General features: G+C 57.0%; 1 protein-coding gene across 1 annotated transcript; it reads right to left on the bottom strand.

Moving 5' to 3' along the window:
- Nucleotides 1-171: 171 nt before the first annotated feature.
- On the bottom strand, nt 172-10514 carry SHISA8 (shisa family member 8). Its single transcript, XM_038155744.1, has 5 exons — nt 10321-10514; nt 9604-10232; nt 1868-1992; nt 1623-1763; nt 172-940 (listed from the first exon to the last, which is right to left on the bottom strand). Exons 1-5 carry the CDS (start codon nt 10387-10389, stop codon nt 627-629), a joined length of 1278 nt encoding a protein of 425 aa, XP_038011672.1. The 5' UTR covers nt 10390-10514; the 3' UTR covers nt 172-626.
- Nucleotides 10515-19309: the final 8795 nt, after the last annotated feature.

Genomic DNA, 19309 nt, shown 5'->3' with positions numbered 1-19309 from the left:
TGCAGCTGCTTGAAGGGTTTTGCAGTTGGCCCTGTAAGCTGTGTTCCCACCATGTCCCCCATTGCAGGGGGTTCCCCAGGCCCTGTGGGGGAGGGGGCTTTGAGCCCTGCTGCCCCGGGGGAAGGTTTTGTGAGCAGTGTGAAGTTCCCCAGCCAATTCATGCCAAGGCTATACAGTTTAATGTGTTATTTATTGACAAGGTGGAGGCTGAGACAGTGGGGCAGGGAGGAGGCTGGGGAGGGAAAGGGGCTGCTTGGGCTGTGCAGGCAGCATGGGGGTGGTGCTTGGAGTCAATTGCTCTTCCCTGCACCAGGATCTGTTCCCAGTCTGTCCAGCACTGGCCCCCATCCCCTGAGCAGGGTAGGGCCAGCGTGTCCCCGGCTCAGCCTCTTCCGGACGTGGGCTGAGAACACCTGAAACTTGTCCAGATGAGTCCCCAGTGCCTCCTCGATGGTGAAGTGCAGCTGGCAGTCCCCATCCCTGGGGCCAGGTAGGATGGCGAGTCTCCCGCTCTGGCCAGTGTCGCAGTTTGTCCAAGTCCTGTGATGCTCTCCTCCGGTGGGCTGCCCCCCGTTGGCAGCAACTCCCCCGTGAGGGGCAGCCCCGGTCCCGGCTGGCACTGGCCGTCAGACGGTGACCTCGGTCTTGCTGTTGGTGGCGAGGTGCCGGGAGTGGTGCCCGTACAGCAAGGTGGAGGGGCCGAAGGCCTCGGGCGGCCCCTCAGGGCGCAGGGTGGCCAGGCCCGGCCGGCGGGGGCCGCGATGGGGGCCCCCCTCCCAGCCCCCCGCCAAGGCCAGACCCTCTGGCACCTTGGGGCCCTTGGCCTTGGGCAGGGGGCAGCCCTCGGCCAGCACCGGGGGCTCGGCTGGGAAGGTCAGTGTGCTGGCGGGGGGTGGCTCCAGCCCCCCGAGCCGCCTGTAGAAGTCCTCGGTGGCGCTCTCTGTGGGGACAGGCGTGCAGTGTCACCCCTGCAGGGACACCCCTTTCTGCTGGCGGGGGGGGGCAGGGAGGGTGCAGTGCTGGAGAAAGCTGGGATGGGGCTGTAGGAGGGATGCCGCGTGCTGGGGATACCGGCAATGAACTGGCTGGGCAGTGCTGTTGGGAGATCCCGGGGAAGCGATTGCCGGGCAGTGCAGTGTGTCCCTGTGGATCCTGAACCCCGATGGGATGGGCAGTGCAGTGTGTCCCTGTGGATCCTGAACCCCGATGGGGTGGGCAGTGCAGTGTGTCCCTGTGGATCCTGAACCCCGATGGGGTGGGCAGTGCAGTGTGTCCCTGTGAATCCTGAACCCCGATGGGGTGGGCAGTGCAGTGTGTCCCTGTGGATCCTGAACCCTGATATGGGGTGGGCAGTGCTTCAGGTCTGTGTGGGATCCCGGGTGCTGGTTGATTGGGAAGCGCAGTGGATCCGTGGGGGACCCTGGTCACTGACTGGCCGGGCAGCACAGCTGGCTGGTGCAGTGGTGGAGGAGCTGCAGAGTTTCTGCTGTGAGCAGCCACCCCAGGAGCACTGGGAAACTGGGATGCTTGTCCTGCCTGCGCCCCTCCTCACTTGGTGTGTGGGGTCAACAGGGTGCATGCCCCCCAGCCACCATCCCACCCCACACGGCAGCGGCACTCACCTCCAACCTTGAGGGTGGTGTAGGAAGTGTAGTCTGGGGCTGACAGAGCCAGGCTGCTGGCCAGCGGCAGGCGCTTGCCATGGCTGTGGGGCCGCCCCAGTGAGGGGGCAATGGCCACTGCGTTGTTCAAGGGTGGCTTGTCTGGAGGGGCAGAGACGGGTGGGGGCTCAGCCGTAGGCTATGCTCTCCCACTGCCTTTATTCACTCAAAGGAACTTATTTTTCCCCGCCACACCAGTGCCTTACCTGTGCTGTTTCTGGGGGGGCCCCGGGCCAGCCCCTCGCTCAGCGGGACCTGCACACCCCCCATGAGGCTGTCCATGTTCTCAGAGGGGCTGTGGCCTGGCTGCTTCAGCAGATCTGTCAGTGTCCTGGAGAGGGGGTGAAGGGCTGTTAAAACAATATCCTGCTCCCCTGGGACCTCTAAGTTGCAGCCCAGATCTCGACTCTGAAGGCAGAGCTAGGCAGCCTGGGGCTAGGAAAGAGCCACTGGGAGCAGTGCACCCAGAGTGCCCCCAGGCTTTTGCAGCCTGAGCTAACAAGTGTAACAGCTAATTGGGATCTGGCTGGGGCTGAGCCCTCCCAGAGCCAGGAGCATCAATGGGTTAGAGTGGTGAGGGAGATGCATGGCTTGGAGCCTGCTGCAAGGGTATGATGAACTGAGGCAAAGGAAACTGATCTTATGGAAGCTGGAGCAACACCTCTAGGATGCTCCCCTGGAGCAAGAGCCTGGTGGAACAGGGGAGAGGAAGCAACACCTCCACTCAAGTCTGTTCGAAACAGAGAAGACCCCCAAGGAAGGGATTAGAGAGGCCACTTGCACCCCTTTGGGGAAGGCAATAAACTAGTGGCAGCCTCTGGCGCAGGCGCTATCTGTGCATAACACCCTCCCTGTAAGTAACAGCATTAAATATTAAACACTATTACATAAGATAAAGCCCTATTTCGTTTAACATTCATGGACAGAGATTCTGCAGTCCCACCACAGCGCGCTGGCAATGCCAGAGCAAGGCATGCTGGTGGTGCCAGAGCAGAGCACACAAGCAATGCCAGAGGGGCACAGCAGCAGTGCCAGAGCTGGGCACACTGGCAGTGCCAGAGCAGGGCACGCCAGCAACGCTGGAGCAAGGTACACCAATGGTGGTGGCGTCAGGGGAGGGTACAACAGCAGTGACAGAGGGAACACATTGGCAGTGCTGGAGCAGGACCTAGCCACGTGCCACTGCAGCCTTTGGCAGCAAGTCCCAGAACAGGATGAGATGCTCCTGCTGGCGTAAGGCTTTGTGATGAGAAGACACACCATTCCCCCTGCAGAGACCATGCCTGCATGACTGCAAGAGTGCAGGGGTGTCCACTCAGGGCTTTTTTTGGCTCGCTAATCCCCAGCTCACTGTCAGCATGCCTTGAGCCTCGAAGGCTCTGGCTGGCTCACAGACGCACACCGTGAGCTGACGGTTAGCGAGTGGTTGGACGATAAAACAGCAGATTAAACTCAACATGCATAAATGCAAATTGGAGAGGAAGGGGGGAATAATCCTGACTTGGTAGATGTGTCAGCTCATGGCACCAGAGTGCTCAAAAACCTAGTGAATGTGATGCTCGGAATTTCCAGGAAAAGCAGTGAGAACGAGGAAGAAAGCAATGAATTGTACCTGGGGGATGCTTCTGCTTGTGGGAACCTGAGAGAGCCTTTTCCCTCCCAGTTTGGAATCAGTCAGCATCACAGGGCAGGGGCAAGAGCAAAGCTACAAGGAAGGGTCACTTGACCTGTGGGTTAATTTCGCATCATTCTTGGGAAGCTTTGTGTAGCAATCCCTCTGGGATCACTTAATCTCCAGAGGGGTGAAGAGAAGCCTGATAGAGCTGAAGAAATTGAAATGAGCGAGGAACAAACCCTGGCACCTGACCAGCTGGAAGGCAGCTTGGCAGAAAAGGGCCTGGGGATCCTGGTGGACCATGAGCCAGCAGAGTGCTCTTGGGACAAAGGCGCTGAATGGCTTCCTGGTCTGCATTAGGCAAAGAGTTGCCAGCAGGTCTGAGGAAGGCAATCCTTCCTCTCTGCTCAGCACTGGTAAGGCCACGCCTCTGGAGTGCTGGCTCCAGCTCAATACAGGAGAAGCATGGATGTACAGGAGAGAGTCCAAGAAAGGGACACAAAGTCCAAGAAAGGGACTGGAGCATCTTTAATACGAGGAGAGGCTGAGAGAGCTGAGACTGTTCAGCCTGGAGAAGGGAAGGTTTTGGGGGATCTTATCAATGTATGTGAGTGTTTGAAGGATGGGTGCAACAAGGACAGTGTCAAGCTGACAAGAGATGACAGGTGCAAACAGAAATGGGAAATACTGTTTAAATAGAAGAAACAACTTCTTTTTTTTTTCCCTGCAGCAGTAGTTAAATGCTTGACCAGACTCCCTGGGGAGACTGTGGCATCTCCATCCTGCAGCTATTCAAAGCCTGCACCCTCCCATGAACCTTCCTGCAACAGACTGACCCAACCAGCATTCAGGCCATGGATGCTGCAGTCAGAGAATCTTTGGGCACAAGCTTAGGCAGGCAGTGGGCTGTGCCTAGGCAGGGCAGGGGGAGGCAGGTCCCCCGAGGCCATGGGTGTGGGCTGTCAACTCGGGGAGCTGCCGGCCTGTCAACTCCCACCTTCCCTGGGGTGCACTGCTCACCAGCCCCTCCCCACTGGACGCTGCCTGCTCTTGCCTGTCCCCGGGGCCAGCGCTCAAACAGGCTTGTTTCAACAGGAAGTCCGATGCGATTTGACCTATTTTTTAAATTATTTTTTCTTTTCCTCGGGTCTATTTATGAAGCTTGAGCAATCCTTTATCTATGACTTCTCTCCACATAAATCCGTCAATGCTCTTTCTCATCAATGTGCCCTCTGCGCTGACCGCTCGGGGCATGTGGACAATAACAATTAACAACAACGGCACGAGCAGCAATTAATGAGCTGTTTTGCTAAGGTGAGAAGCACGCACGAGTCCCCAGCAACACTTGGATTCACCCTGCCCTTACACCACGAGTAGTGCCACTGGCCAGGGCTGCCAGTAGGGCTCTCAGGGACTGCACCCCTTCCCTGGCTCATCCCCAGGTGATGCAGTGCAGAGAAGGTGGACATGGAAGGTGACACTATGGAGGAGTTGTCTCACTGAACATCACCTTGGGGCTTTTGAGCCTCAGTCTGGTTCTGCGACTGGGGGCTTGAGGAAGGTCAAGCCACATCTCCCTACGTCACCTGGTGGTCTGCAGCACCAAAATTGATCTGGAGTGCAGATGGAGGCAGGGAACAAAGAGCAGATGTAGCTTCAGACTTGCTGTATTCATTTGTAAAAAGTCCTGGTGAATGGAATCACTGACGCCTCCATCCACACTCTGGCCATGGATGCAGAGAACGTGAGGCCATGTGTGCAGGTCGCTTTGCCACCCAGCTTGCCTGGGCGTCAACTGGGCAGGCATGCAGCCACCACCATGGCAAGCCTAGTTCTGCTTAAGGGCGTGACAAAGATGCTGCAAAACAGCCTAGTGCAACACCTGAGACCAGGTACAGAGGCAGATCCAGAAGCAATAATGATGGAGGCCAAGAGACCTTCACAGCAGAAGCCATGAATGAAGCACTCAGTGCTCTTGATCCATCCCCAAGGGATGTGCTTGTGTGGGAGCAGGATGCTGACCTGGCATGGCAGCCCAGTCCAGGGCCTGACTCACTTTTTAGGAAGCCCAAGCCCCACACCTGGCAAGCCCAGCAGAAGAGAGTATGCAAGTCCTGACAAGGGGACAGGGAGCAATGGGGGGAGCACTGTTGTGATGCACTGTATAGGTATTTAGATGTTCTGCACTGGGTGTTGTGTTATACAAATGTTTCCCCCCTTTTCTCAAATGGTGCGTCCCTCAGATACACCTGAGGCTTGTACCTGTGGTCTTGTCCTTTGAAACCCCTCCCTTTTCCCTCCCCACTGGTGTGGCCTTCTGTCCCCGCCTCCCATTCCGCGGGTATAAATGTCCCTTGAGTTGGGACATTCGCTCTCTTCTTCACCTGGAAACCCTACGATGCAGATGTCCCCTTCCAGCTAATAAACAGGACATCAGAACCACGTGGAGAGAGAGCGCTTCTCGTCCTTTACTTCGTCTATGTAGGACCCGTGCGGGCATAAATCCCAAGCTAGCCGGGGGGATTTAACAGCCCGAAACCCACGGGTTCCTTCAGAGCACAGCCTCCAGGAGAGAGAAGAGATAACAAACTGATGGGGTGAGGTAACATTGCCATGAGCTGAACCCTTGGTGGGGACACAGAAGGTGGCAGCCACTGGATGAGTGGGGTGATGAGGTTTGGAGCAGAGGTGTAGCATTGCAGGAGGCACAGAGCACGCTGCAGCCACAGGTGAGCATCCCGGCTGCTCACACCACCACTGCACCCAATGAAAGCCTCATCTTCACCTCCCGAGGGAGACATTTCCCACAGCTTATGGCGTGTCTGCTCCGGTCAGGGGTGCCCATCCACACAACTGAGCAGCACAGGCACTGTGGGACACCTGCCCAGTGGGGCTGGTACACTCAGGGATGCTCAGGAAGGCTTGGGGTTATCAAGGTGTCTTTGCAAAATGGGAGTCGCAGTGGCGGATATTGGAGCTTGGGCAAAGTGGAAATGAGCATCCCCAAACATTACGTTTAGTCTAGGGACAGACTTCCAGGTCTCCTTCCCTACAGGAACTGGATCCTTTTTCATCCCTCAGAGAGCCAGGGCAGCACGCGATAGCACACCATGCTGCCTGCAAACACTTTTTCTAGTTCTTCACCACTACCTGCTACCGTGGACATCAACTGCAGGCAGGGCCCTGGACTTGAGCACTGCCAGAGAAACACCCAGCACACCTGGAGGCACAGTGGGGCCAAATTTGGGGACCCCAAATAGCATAGGGAGACCCAAGGAGTGAAAAGTCAGAGTTGAGCACTCACCTACTGCAACTGCCAGGGCACCGGCTCCTAACAGCTGTTTTGCCCCTCTCCAGAATCCCCCCTACTCCCTAGGAGGCTTCTCCTTGCCCAGTTCTTCCCATAAGGTTGTTCACACCAGCTATAAATTTTAATTCCCACCCAGGAGGTTTTCTGGGAGAGGTCTGGGGCACATGCTTGCTCTCAGTGTAATGGGCACAGACAGATCCTAGAGGCCCCCAAGGACCCAACGTCCTCGGAGATCTGGGGACTGAAGAAAAACACAGGCAGGTGTTCCTGACTCAACGCGGGGTTTGGCCAGGCTAAGCGAGTGCCGGGGACAGATGCCAAGCATGAGCCGAGCAGGAAGGAGAGGGGATTGCAGGAGCTGCCATAAGGTCCTGCAGGAGGAAGGCGGATGAGGACGGGAGGACAAACCAGGTAGCTGCAGTCGCTTGAGCACCCACTTCCCTGGGTGGACCAGCGGCCAAATTCATGAGGAGACAAAGACACGTTGGAGATGGCCAAGGTGTGAGGGTCTCAGGACAAGCTGGACACAGACTCAAGTGTCTCCATCAGAGGGGAGCTAATGGACTTTTTGCACCTGGTCACTCTTCTTGGGTTTGGACCATGACAAACAACATCTGGAGGTGCGGAAGTGGTTGACCTTACTCCCCAAGCGAGAAACCTGCAAGCAGCAGCAATGGGAGCTGTCCAGGGTGGCACAAAGTGCTCCCCAGGAGCGGAAAAACCCCAGCAGGAGGGAGAGGCAGGAATGGAAATCAAGACAACCGTGCAACAGGGAGCTGGCCCAAGGCCATGATGCGGTGCCCAAGGAGCAAATGAGACGCTCCTACCTGAGGCGCCAGGAGAGAGGCAAGGGGGCACTGCCCATGCCTTGGACCATGTGTGGGTGCAGTGGCAAGGCAGGTAGAAATAGTCCTGCTGTCTCAGAGGCACCATATTCCTCCAGCTGCCCAGGCACAGTGGAATGGAGGTGACAGTATCCCTTTTAGGATGCTGATGCTGTGTACCCAGCCTTCGGCACTGTCTCCATCAGCCCAGCACCCAGGAAGTCATGTCAGCCTGGCGTCTTGCCTGGTTCCTGGGGCTCTGCACCTGATGCACCACTCCTGCCCTGCCACAGCTTTCCAGTCACCATCCCTGAGGAACCAAAGCTGTTCACAACTTGCACTGAAGGACATAGGGCACAGAAGAGGGCAAGACTTGTCCTGACTTTTGCAGTGAAGGAGGTGCCCTTCTGATTTTGTCCCTCAAAGGTGGATGAGGAAAACTCGTCTTCTCCCAATTTGTATGCTGGTGCCCAAAAGATCTGTGGCTTTATGTGGCTTTTTAAATTTGGCTCTATCTCTCCAAATTCAGTGGGAAAATTCAGGCTTGCATGAGTTTACAGGGAGGGGGGGACCAGGGGAAACACCCAGCTCCAGCAGCGCAGAATTGAGGCTACCCACAGAAAACAGCCCCTGATGAGTGGCAGCAGTCCCACCAGCATCTGGTGGTGGGAGAAGGCAATACCCAGTGGCAGGGGATGAGGACATGGGTCTGGGTGTCTCAGGGTCTGACCCCTCCCCGAGCACAGTATCTCCTTCCCAGGAGGTGGGGGGGAAGACCAAAAAAAGATACGGCGGCAGGCGAGTGGAAGGGGATCAGGAGGCTGGCAGAGGCCGTATTGATCCTGTCAAGGTGCCAGCACTTCCTCAGGCAACACGGGGGGAGGCGTGGGCACGCAGCAGCACACAGCCAGGCTCCCTGCCAAGGTGGGGGCACAGCATGGATCCCCCCAAAACTGCCTCTTTGTGTCTCAGGAGGGTCCTATGACCCTCCTCCAACCAGGGGTGATCAGCCTCTGCTCCCCTGGGTGGGTGCAAGAAGTAGGATGGGTCTGGATTTGGGGTGCAGCACCCAGTGGCTGCAAAGTCCCAAATGGGCAGGGGAAAAAGGGTGCTCCAGGGGAAGGAGAGAGTGTGTCGGTGCTGGGGCTGCAATCAGGACAGTTGCCTGATCATCCTGATGAAATAATTTCCACCAGCCCGGCTTTTCCTTTTTTTAAAAGCTAAAATCCCTTAACGAAATGGCATGGAAATGTGTTTCTCTCCAGGCTTGATGTCCTCATCAGAAAGATGCAAAGTAGAGCCCCAGAATGGGGAGAGAAGCATGTGTTAGCAGCAGGAGGGAGAGGGGAAGATGCAGCCACAGCCACAGCAGCAGCACAGGAGTTGGGGGAGATGCAGGAGGTCTCCAGTGCCCAAGTGTGTCTGACACCTTGACCTTCCCCCTGCCAGCCCTGTGCTCAGCCCCAGGAGTGGGCTGAAAAGCGGGGGTTAGAGCCACAGGGCATGGGCTTCAGGAAGAAGCTGCCCAACTTTCCACTGGAGGGTGTGCTCCAGGGGCTATAAGAGTGTGGATGCCCCCTGCAAGGGCGGTGTCCCACGCTGGTGCACAGAGCAGACACCAGGGCACACCCGAGCACACGCATACACGTGTGTGCACACATGCACACAGAGTTGGCGCAGCAGCCACAGTGGAGCTGTCATTGTCACCTTGTCTCCCCCAGCACTGCAAGCAAGGCTGAGATCAAGGGGACTGCAGTCCGGAGTCACCCCACACGCAGTCAGACTGGTCTCACCTTCCTGGGACATTGGGAACCTGGGACATTGGGAACCACACATTTGTTGGGGAGGGAAAGACATGTCCTATAGCTCACATGTCAGCCACCCCACTGCCTGGTGGGTTGGCACTCCTGAGACAGGGACATGCCTCCTCAAGAGACAGAGCAGGTCATTTTGAGAGGAGATGGGTGTACAACCACCCCTTCTCATGGAGGCTGTCCTGGCTGCCAGCCCTCTCTACCAGGTTAGTGGGCAAGAGCCAACCCACCCCCTGGCGTTTCAGCATGCTGGACAGGGATTTTAGGGATCGCCTCACCCTCTTGGCAGTCCCAAGGAGTCTATGCAATCGGATAGGAATATGAGCTGCCACCCTTGGGGAGATGAAGCAGGGAAGGTGGGGCGACTGGACCCCTTTACCTGGAGACGGTCATCTCTGTCTGGGGACCCTGTGCCTTCTCCAGGCCCAGCTTGGTGAAGATGCCCACCAGCACCATGATGGCCACCACACCGCAGATGATGTAGACGATCATGTTGGTCTTGTCACGAGTGGGGTCCTCGGGGGTCTCGTCCACCCGGGCAGGCGGCTGGCCCGTGTTGACCCAGTTGGGGGTGTCGTAGTTGGAGCAGCCACTCTGGTCCAGCCGCCCGGGCTTGAACTGGCAGCAGAAGCGGTACCCGCAGGTCCCGCAGCAGTACTGGTAGATGCCGGCGTTGCAGTTGAACGGCGGGTCCCACTGCCCCATCACGTCGTAGTACCCGCGACAGCGGTCCCCGCCCGGTGGTGCCGCTCCGGTGGGCGCGGGAACCGTGGTCTCTGGCGGCGGAGCCTGGCTGCTGTTCCCGCTCTCCCCGGGCCCCCCGGTGCTGGGCTCGCCGCTCCACACCCGGCCCGGCTCCAGCAGCACCAGGCAGCAGATACCCACGACGTAGCTCGGCTCCATGCGCCCGCGGCTCCGGGGGGCCATCCGGGCGAGGAGACGAGTTAGAGCCGCTCGCCCGGGACCGGCCGCATGGCCGCCGAAGAGCCCCGCTGGAGGAGAAACGGGCTGGGGAGAAGAGGGGCGTAATGGAGCGAAGGCAAAAAAGGATAGAAAAAAAGAAGTGAGTGAAAAATAAAAGTGCGAGGGGACGTACCCCCTTCCCGTTTTTCGCCAGATCGGCCGACAGGCAGAGACTCAGAGCAGGGGGCGAGGCGGGCGGCATGGGAGAGCCGCCGCCTCCCGCCGGCCGGGGAGGGGACGCGGCGGCGGGCGGCGGGAGCGGGCGGGCGGGTCGGGCGCCGGCGGCCGCCCCATCCCCGCGCCTCTGCCCGCGCCTCCCGGCACCGCGCTCCGCCGAGGAGACAGGGAGGAGAGAGAATGGAAAAGCAGCAAAAGCCCTTCGCACCGGGGCGGGAGGAGCAGGAGGAGCGGCAGCAGGAGGAGGAGGAGTGCGGGGGAGAGGGGGAGGGAGCCGGCGCGGCCACCGAGGCGCAGGGGGCTCGGCTCCCCCGCCGCCTGACAGCCTCCCGAGGAAATCGGAGAAGGTCCTTCACCGAGTCCTCTGCCAGGCTCCCCGCCGCCACCGGGCGGCAGGACACCCGCCCTCCCCGTCGGGCAGCCGCCGCGGGCGGCCGGACACGCGTGGCACCGGTCCCGCACTGCCCGCCTGCCCCCGAGCACCGCCAAGCCCCGCCGCGGCACCCCCGCTCGCCTGGACGGGAGCTGCGGGGCCGCAGGCAGGCACTCGGTGGTACAGGAGAGGTGTATGCTAGGGGAACAAAGCCCCCGGAGTGGTGGGGTGCCCTTCTGCAGCCCCTCAGCGAGGGGACACTTAGGGAAGGGGGGAGAGCAGCAGTCCCAGCCCCTTATGAACATCTGAGCATTCCCCAAGGGAAGCTGTCGACTGGGGGGCTGTAGGATGGGCTACTGGGACACCCCTAGAAAGTCATCCTCCACAGAGTGGGGATGATTTTCAACTAGCCACTGCCTGGCCCTGTGTTTAGACTTCGAAGTTCGGACTCTCTGGGGAATGTGCACCCACTGCTCTGGTCCCAGGCTGGTGCCGCCCATAGAGGTGGTATTCATCCTCACTGCCAGCTCCTCTTCCCGGAAGGGCATGATTTGCTTTTCCTGCTCTGGGGATAAGAGCAGGAAATTGCAATAAGAGCAGCATGGGGCAAACTGAGGGGCTGTTGGGCCCCTTGCCCAGCACTAACACATTGTACAGCCTGTAACAAGGGTGGCTGGGGTGAGGGGCAGTGACATATGGGAGCTGTGGCTGCAGCCTCGTCACCTCCAGACAGACCTAAATCCTGTAGCAGGGAAGGTCAGCAAATCTGGCCTCACCACTGTGTTCTTGGGCATACGTTCCCTCCATGCCCTGTGAGAGGATGAATAATGTTCTGTCTTGCCTTGTTTGTACTCTAACCTGGGGGATGTGGTTGTCCTTGGGCTGCATAGTGCTGGCACAGGAGACCCCAGCCCCCCGGCAAGTGGTGATACAAAAAAGATTATAATGATGGAGGTGGGATTAAACAGGTCGGGGAGGCTTACCTCCCTCTGGCAGATGCCTCCTTCAGGCCAACACCGAAGCTCCATGGACCAGCCTGTCCTCAAGGCATGCCTTACCTGCCACACCACAGGGGACAGGCTGAGGGTCTCACATGGGATGAAGCACTCTATCATCATCCTGCCTGTGCATCATAGCAATCTGATATTTCAGGCTGGAGCTTTGCACAAAAAGCTTCCCGCCCCATCGAGGGTGAAACACTCGTGTGTTTTTCTGGGGGATGGATTTAGAGGATAAAATATCCTTTCCCTATTCACCAAGCCTGAGCCCTGCAGGCCCCCGGTTGCTTCCCATCTGGAGTCTGGCAAAAGTCAAAGACATTGAAAGCATGGATGAGGAGAGCAGCTGGAGCCTGGGACGTGTCCATCGGTCCCAAGTGCCCCAGCCTAATAGAGATCCATTAGGTAAGGTAGCTTGTAGCCTCCAGAGCTTCCTGAAAGAGATAAAAATCTAGTGAGGCGGAAAAGCCACACTTTCCCTGCATCTCGGAGGGCTCTCTGATGAAAGGCCCCATCGTCTGGAAGTTGCAGACATGGGGGTCGTTACCACTAATAGCCGAAAGCAGCATCGGCCTTGAGAGAAGCTGCGCAAGCGAAGTTTGCGGCTGCCCAGGTAACGCCAGCAATCGTTTCCCAGGCACCGGCTGATCGCTCCCGACGTGTGTGCGAGCAGAGCTGCCCCGGGGGCCCGGAGGGTTTAACAGACTGTTAACAGGCAGAGCGAAAAACTGGCCAAAATCGGGGAGTTTGCTGGAAAATGGTTGCCTGGCATGACCTGGGAGAAAGGGAACGGTTTTAGGGCGGGGGTGAGAGTGTTTACTGAGTGTGAAGCAATCGATTTAAAGGGTCTCTGGGAGCGAGAAAGAGGGAGGAAGAGCCGCTCGCAGGCGTTAGCTGCGTGCATCAACCCAGAAGGAAAGCAAAGCCAAGGGCATGGTTCGGAGGAGCATCCGCCCGGCACGTCCCCGGCGCGCAGGGCCGGCCGGGGCTGGCTCCGCGCAGTGCCGGCACCGGGGGCTGCAGCCCGCAGCCCCGCTGAGCCGTCAGCTCATCTTTGTCAAATAAGTGACCCAGCCTCTAGCTGCATCCCCAAAGGGAGGGGGTTGTGAGAGGGAAATCCTGTAGCTCGGCACCTACACTCTCACATCACTGGGAAGCAGCGGCAGGACCCGCAGGAAAATTCAGGTCAGCAGGGACCTCCGGAGAAAAATCAAAGAACATGCTTGCAACATCCGCGGACACTTCTAGGGACGGGGATCTGGGAGAAGAGCTCCGTTAGACTTTGACCACCAGCCTTGGAGGATGTCACGGAAATATTCCCTGTAGTGCCAATGCCACCAGGACTGCAGAAGGGTGTCTCTGCGCCTGCAGGAATAGGATATTCGGGCGGTTCAACACCGAGCGGGGAGGGATGCGCCGAGCACTGACACTGTAAACAGATTGTTTCTGGCAGGGCATGGTGATCTGGAGAAGATCCTCTCTGTCACAGCCAGAGAGCCCGACAGACCCAGATCCCTGCTGATCATGGGGGTGCAAGCCTCGCAGAGCTGCCAGGCTCTTGCCCGAGGAGCAGGAGGAGGAGGGAGGCATCACCATCATCAGTGTGAAGTAAAGCCCTGGGAGCCTCCCTGAATGTGGGAGGATTTGGGGTGCAGTCAGGTCCTGAGAAAAGCTGGCAGTAGTTGTTTGGAGCCCTAAAGCTACTCAGCCAGCTCCCCCTCCCCCCCACCTGGGGAATCAGAGACACTTTCCCCTCCCAAAAAAGTGATTTTTACCATGTAGGATTGAGCCGGACTCAGGGCCAAGGGGTGAATGAGGGAAAGGGTGCTGCTGTGGGATGGATGCCCCATCTTGAAGGGCTGTGTGGCAATAGGAGGGCTCCAGCACCTCGCGTTTGTGTGCTGAGGAGTGCTGCCAGAGTGGGTTTTGCTGCTTGCAAATCAGCAGCTAACACCCGACATCATCATCTAGGAAGAGCTGAAGGCGAAGGAACGCTGTCAGGAAGAGCTTCCAGCATGCGCTGCGACACTGTCCCCTGCCTGGAGGCAGAGGAGAGGCAGAGCTCCTGCCACTATCCCTGGGGGTACCTGGGGCGTGTGCATCCCCCCACACCTCCCACCATTCCCCAGGATACACCAGAGAAACGTGCTTCTCTCTGAAACTTTAGCTGCTGAAGCTAGTTCTGCTCCTGCCAGGGCTAGAGCCAGGGAAGAGTCTCCTCTTGCCTTTGTCTCTGTGAAGGAAATTTCTTTGGCCATCAGCATCCTGTTCATAAGTTATAAGTTTTCTCAGACCCATTGTCTAGGACTGGGATAAGGGACCCCTGGACTGTGGTTAGGCATCCCTGGGGTCGAGTGCTGGCCTAGTGTGCAATAAGATGCTACTCCCCTCCTCACATTATCATAGGCTCAATGGATTAGGGAACCAAAGCAGATCTTGGACTACTGGCATTGGAAAACTAAAGCCAGGGAAAGTTAACTGCACCGGGGGAGGAACAGAGATGAGGTGGCTGAGCCCAGAGCAGCCACCATCCACCCTATTTCCAGCACAATGTGCACAAGGTTTTTTTTTCTCCTGCCTGTGCTTGATGCTCTGGCTGTAAAACGGCTGTAAAAGAACAACTGTGCCTCATAACGGCTTATAGAGAATACAGAAGCATATGTGCTTTACCATTACCATCATAACTGCAAACATTCAAAAGTTGAGATTTGCGAGCTTCCAGCTTCCCAAACGCGGCTGGATTCGAATCCAAATGACATCCAGAGGAATGAGGAGAAAATCAGCTCAAAGCAAGAGCTTATTTTTAATTTATGTCACAGTATGGGCAAGCAGGATCTGGGCTGGAAGCCCGAGCTCCCTCAGCTGCCACTGTTAGAGGGCAGCCGTGCCTCCACATACAGCACAAAGGTCCATGAGCATCAGCTGTGACCCCCAGGCCCCCAGGCTGTCTGCATATGGACTTTGCATTTAGGATTAAATTGGGAGACACTGCTGGTAAATGCTCCCCCTTTACAGGCACTTGGTACCCATCAGCTCGTTTGCCCAGGGGTTTTGCTGGAGCAGTCTGGAGGTTGTGTTGGGGAGGGCTGCAGAGTCTTTGCAACCCTGTTTACACTCATCTGAGCTTCAGGGCAGTCAGTGGGACATTGACCCAAAATTGTCCCCTCACTGGTGCCTGCAGGCTGAGCAGGAGCACCCCAGCCTCAAACCTCCTTCTATACTGGGCTTGTGCGGCAGGTCCCTGCTGCTATCCTGGGTGGAGCCCGAGTATTTTCACCTTTTCTCTTCTGAGTAAGTTTCTACCAGTTTTTCAAGCATTAAAAAGCCATATAAACACCTGGAAGCAGTAATGCACAGCCCAGCACTCAGCAGTGCAGTGGCATCTCAGGCTACACTCCCTCTCTCCACCCCCTCCCCTCTCACCGCTGACCACCCCTCCTGCAACGCGCTGATTCAAACCACAATCATTTAGGGCAAAACACACCCAAAAAGGATGAGAGCAGCCATTGCAATGCAGGGCATCCTTAGGACTCAGTGTAGCAGCTATGTGTGAAGGGGGTCTGCTGCAGGGAGGATGGGAGGCAGCAGGGCCAGCCCCAGGCTGCTTTAGCTAGCAAAAGGGACCCAGTGCTTCCCCTCCCGTGCTTGAGTACCTGAGGTGGTGGTGGTCGTGGTGGTGGTGGTGGCAGTGAGCTGTTGGGGTTTGCTGGGATGGGGGATTTAGGGTTCCGGCGGCCGAGGCAGGGTCTGCAGGAGGAGGCCATATGGCCGGGAGCGGCGTGCTGCGTGCTGTCCCGGCGTCAGACCGGCAGCAGCGGGCAGAGCCTCTCCTCGGGAAGGGCGGCCGTGCCAAGCACAGGCTCTGGCACAGGTGCCGGCCGGCTGCCAGGTACACTCAGGTGCTGCGGGCGGCTCAGAGCCGGCAGGGCAGCACGGCATGGGCAGCAGGGCAGGATGCTCCTGTGCAAACCAGCTGTCCCTCCTCATCTCCTCATCCCCTGGAACCAGGAGACGTGTAGGGCGTCTCGACCCCCACACAGCACAAGTTTGGGCCAGGTGGATGTAACTGTGCGTGTGGTTGTGGCGGGATATGAATGTTGATGAAATCTTTGCTTCTACAAGACCAACGTTTTGACATGGAAACGGAGGATTGGTGGAGCATTGGCAGCAGGAGCGCATCCACCTCCTCCTCTGCTAGCTCTTCCCTGTGCGGGGGGACAGGCTCTTCCGGCAGAGATTTAAGGGGCTCAGCACACTCCTCCTCTCATGATAACCCTTTTCCAGCAAAGACTAGCTCCACAAAAGGCTCCCGGTCCACTGGGCTCCTGCCCTTTCTTGAGATGCTCAGGAGAGAAAAAAAATCAGGGATGTGTCCTGAGAAAGAAGACCTTCAGGTAGATACCAGGGAGGGCTTGTGAGCAGAACAGGACAGGGAAGACCCTTAATTAAAACCAGGGAAGGGCAGGGAAGACCCAGAGAATCAGTTTTGCTTTTCCAATGGAAGAGAACAAGGGGTAAAGAAAACACAGAGGTGTGGATGTGCAGTGCCCATGCACTACCTCTGCACAGAGTGGTGTGCTGCCTGTGGGACCATCGCTTTCCCCTGCCTGCCCTTCCACAGGCACTGGTATGTGCCAAGCTGCCTCTTCCCCTCTGTAGCAGCAAACTGCAGGCTCTCTGTGCCCTTGGCTTCCCAAGAGTGTCCCAGGATGGATGTACTTGCCCTTTGATGTCTCTTTTCAGTGGATTACAGAGGAAGGAGAGGGCTTTGCTGTCAGAGGGCTGGCTGCGAGCAGAGCTCCCTTGCCCGCCGGGAGCCTGCGGGCTTTTGAGCCAGCTTCATTTTGGCATGATCCGCCTTTGTGAGTGAGACCTGCTGAAGATGGCCCAATCCTATTAGTGGCAGGGATTTGCTTCTGGTCTCCTACCATTACCCTGATGACATTTTGCTGTGCAATAAGCTTCTGTCTTTTGGGAGACTAAAAATCAAGCGTGCCGCTTTCCCACGTTGCTGCAGCAATCAGGAGTCACCTTGGTGCTCCTACCAGAGATGTCATTTTCCTTCTGCCTCCCAAATCCCAGCCCAAGGACAGGACAGATGCCACCAGCAGCAGGGCTTTAGGTGAAACAAGACCTGTGTTTTCCACACAGGAAGAGCAAATTAGTGAATAGCTTTGAGACTAATACAAGGACAGCTGGAGGGTGCACCCACCAGTTCCCCCAAGGGGAACAAGGGACCAGGGCACCCTGAAAACTCCTTTCACCAGGGATGCAGGAGGATCCATGGCAAATCTTGGGGGAAAGAAGGGAAAAGGAAAAAGGCAAGGTATTAGCTCCCAACAAATAATTTCTGAAGGTCTGTATGAGGTTTGCAAAGTGCTGAGGCTGGATGAGGGGCTCAGTAACTACCTGCAGCTCCACAAAGGACAGGGTAAGGGGCATAATATACAGTGAGGGGAATAGGAGTAAATTAAGCAGAACAGGAGAAAAACTGAAAACCCAGACAGAGAGATGTATGTGGCTATAGATAGGCCTCAGACTGGAGCAAGAGAAGCACCATTAAAAACATGCCAAAAACAGCAGACAGGGATCAGGGTGGGAGATGTGACAGGTCTGCTCTCACTTCTGCAGCTGTCTGAGTGCAGCACCAGGGTGCAGGTGGAGGGGGCTGTGAAAACTCCTGTGAGTTGGCTGATACTGTGGGCAGGGAAGGTGTGTGACCGAGTGAGGAGAGCTGTGTTCAAGCCTCCCAGGTACTCATCCTCACTCATCACTCCTCTTGGAGGACCAGTTCACAGTCTCAGCTCTTGCAGAGGCAGATGTCCCTGATGTCCTCCAACTGGGGCTCTCACTGCTGGACATTCATCTTGTCACAAGAGCCCTTGTGTCATGCTGTGGGGCTGTCCTCTGGTGCTGCTCTTGGCTTCATCCTTTGCTTTCTGGCCTTCACGCTCTGTTTCAAGATGTACCATCAGCCTTTTGCAGTCAGAGAATGATGATGGCCCTGCCCTGGCTGGAGATGGGTTGTGGTTGCAAATATGAGGAGAAAAATAAACTCTTGGCATCCACCAGCAGTGGGTTTCTGCTCTACCAATGGCAGCACGGAGAGCACAGCAGGCTTGGTCCTGGGAAAAAGGAAGCCATGTGCTGAGCTGGGAGCTGGGAGAAGAGTTTGGCCAGAAGGCCCCTTCCCCAGGGTCCTGCCTGGGGCATGGGAAGTGGAAACCACACCCTGGGTAGAAACCAAGCTGGCTCAGGAAGCTGCTTCCCAGCCTGCCCCAGATATTCCACGTTAGCCCAGATGTGTCACTGGGCACAGCATGGCCAGAAGATCTCCCGATTTCTGCTCCCTTGGCATGTAGGATACTGAGACCAGACCCTGGACCTCTGATTTTGGGAGGCATGAAGGATGCAGAGTGACAAAGATTTGCAAACATGGGAGCTCTCTTACCTCAGTTTGTCCCTCTTGAGTGAAGGCTGGAGCCCCTGTTTCATGGGGAAGACTGACAGCTCAAGGCTGCTCTCGGTAAAGAACTTCCAACACTTCAGGAGAAGGAGAAAAGCCCAGACACCTGCACCAACCTGCAGTGTGAAGGTAGTACAGGCATCAGAGATAGCAAATGGCTCTTTAGAGGGGCAGGGGATGTTTTAGTATTGATCTCACATTTAGATGTTTAGCTCACATTTCCAGATTGTCCTTCAGCTCTGAATAGGAGCTTGCTGGCTGCGTGGTGACAGTGGCCACCACCAGCCTGCCCTCATCAGGCAGCAGGACGAGTGGGAGAAGGGGTGGCCGGGTTGGTGGTGGCAGGGAAATGTCATGCCTTGCTGAGCAACAGAATTGCTAAGACAAAAAAAGCTCGTTCTTGAAAATTAGCAACACCTGAGTGGCCCTTCTGCTGTCTTCCACAGCATCACCAGAGACATTTCCCTGTTGCTCCAGCTTTACCTCAGGGGACGGGTGCCACTGCAGGCCATGCTGCCCTCACTGCCACTCTCATGCCACTTTCCCCTCCCTGACCTGCCAGGCAGGCTCTGTAGCTTTAGAAATCAAAGGGGCTGGAGCGCCAAAGGCCCTGCCAGGTTCCCCACCCACCAAAGTGCCCGTGGGGCTCCGCCTTCATCAGCAAGGTGTGGGTTTCTAGTCATCCTTCTCACAGAGAAAAGACTTGAAAAGGTAAAATGAGTGTAGCCTAGAGGCTCAGGAGCCTGAGATGAAATAAGAAAATTTCCCAATCTTCACTTATTTCCTTCTTTCTGTTCTACTCTCACAATCTTTCTGCCAGTTTTTGGCTTTCTGCAGGCCTGGCTCCTGCCCTGAGGTGCCTGAGGGTAACACTGTGCCAGGGCCCCCTGAGAGAACTGCTGGTATTCTGGGAGGGCTTTGCAGTCTCGTCCTGCAGCAAAGATGCTTTCCCCCTGGAGTGGAAGAGGTGGGCTGCTGGCACCCACACCGCTCCCCCTGCATGTGTTGGGGGTCCCAGGCAGGCTGCCAGCCCCTCACTCTCCATCTGGCTCGCACCAGGGTGAGCAATCCCTTCTGCACAGTGTGCCTGGAGCTGTGGCTCCTCTCT

Source organism: Motacilla alba, chromosome 1A (genome assembly GCF_015832195.1).
Source record: "Motacilla alba alba isolate MOTALB_02 chromosome 1A, Motacilla_alba_V1.0_pri, whole genome shotgun sequence".
Lineage (NCBI taxonomy): Eukaryota > Metazoa > Chordata > Aves > Passeriformes > Motacillidae > Motacilla > Motacilla alba.
This window is presented reverse-complemented; position numbering and strand designations above follow the sequence as displayed.

Bases quoted from the DNA above. Each gene is read 5' to 3' on its own strand.
- SHISA8 (XM_038155744.1), bottom strand. From the start codon at position 10,389: ATGCCGCCCGCCTCGCCCCCTGCTCTGAGTCTCTGCCTGTCGGCCGAT. The intron at 10,233-10,320 runs GTACGTCCCCTC...TCTTCTCCCCAG, and splicing joins TGGCGAAAAACGGGAAGGGG to CCCGTTTCTCCTCCAGCGGG. The intron at 1,993-9,603 runs GTAAAGGGGTCC...CCCCCTCTCCAG, and splicing joins ACAGAGATGACCGTCTCCAG to GACACTGACAGATCTGCTGA.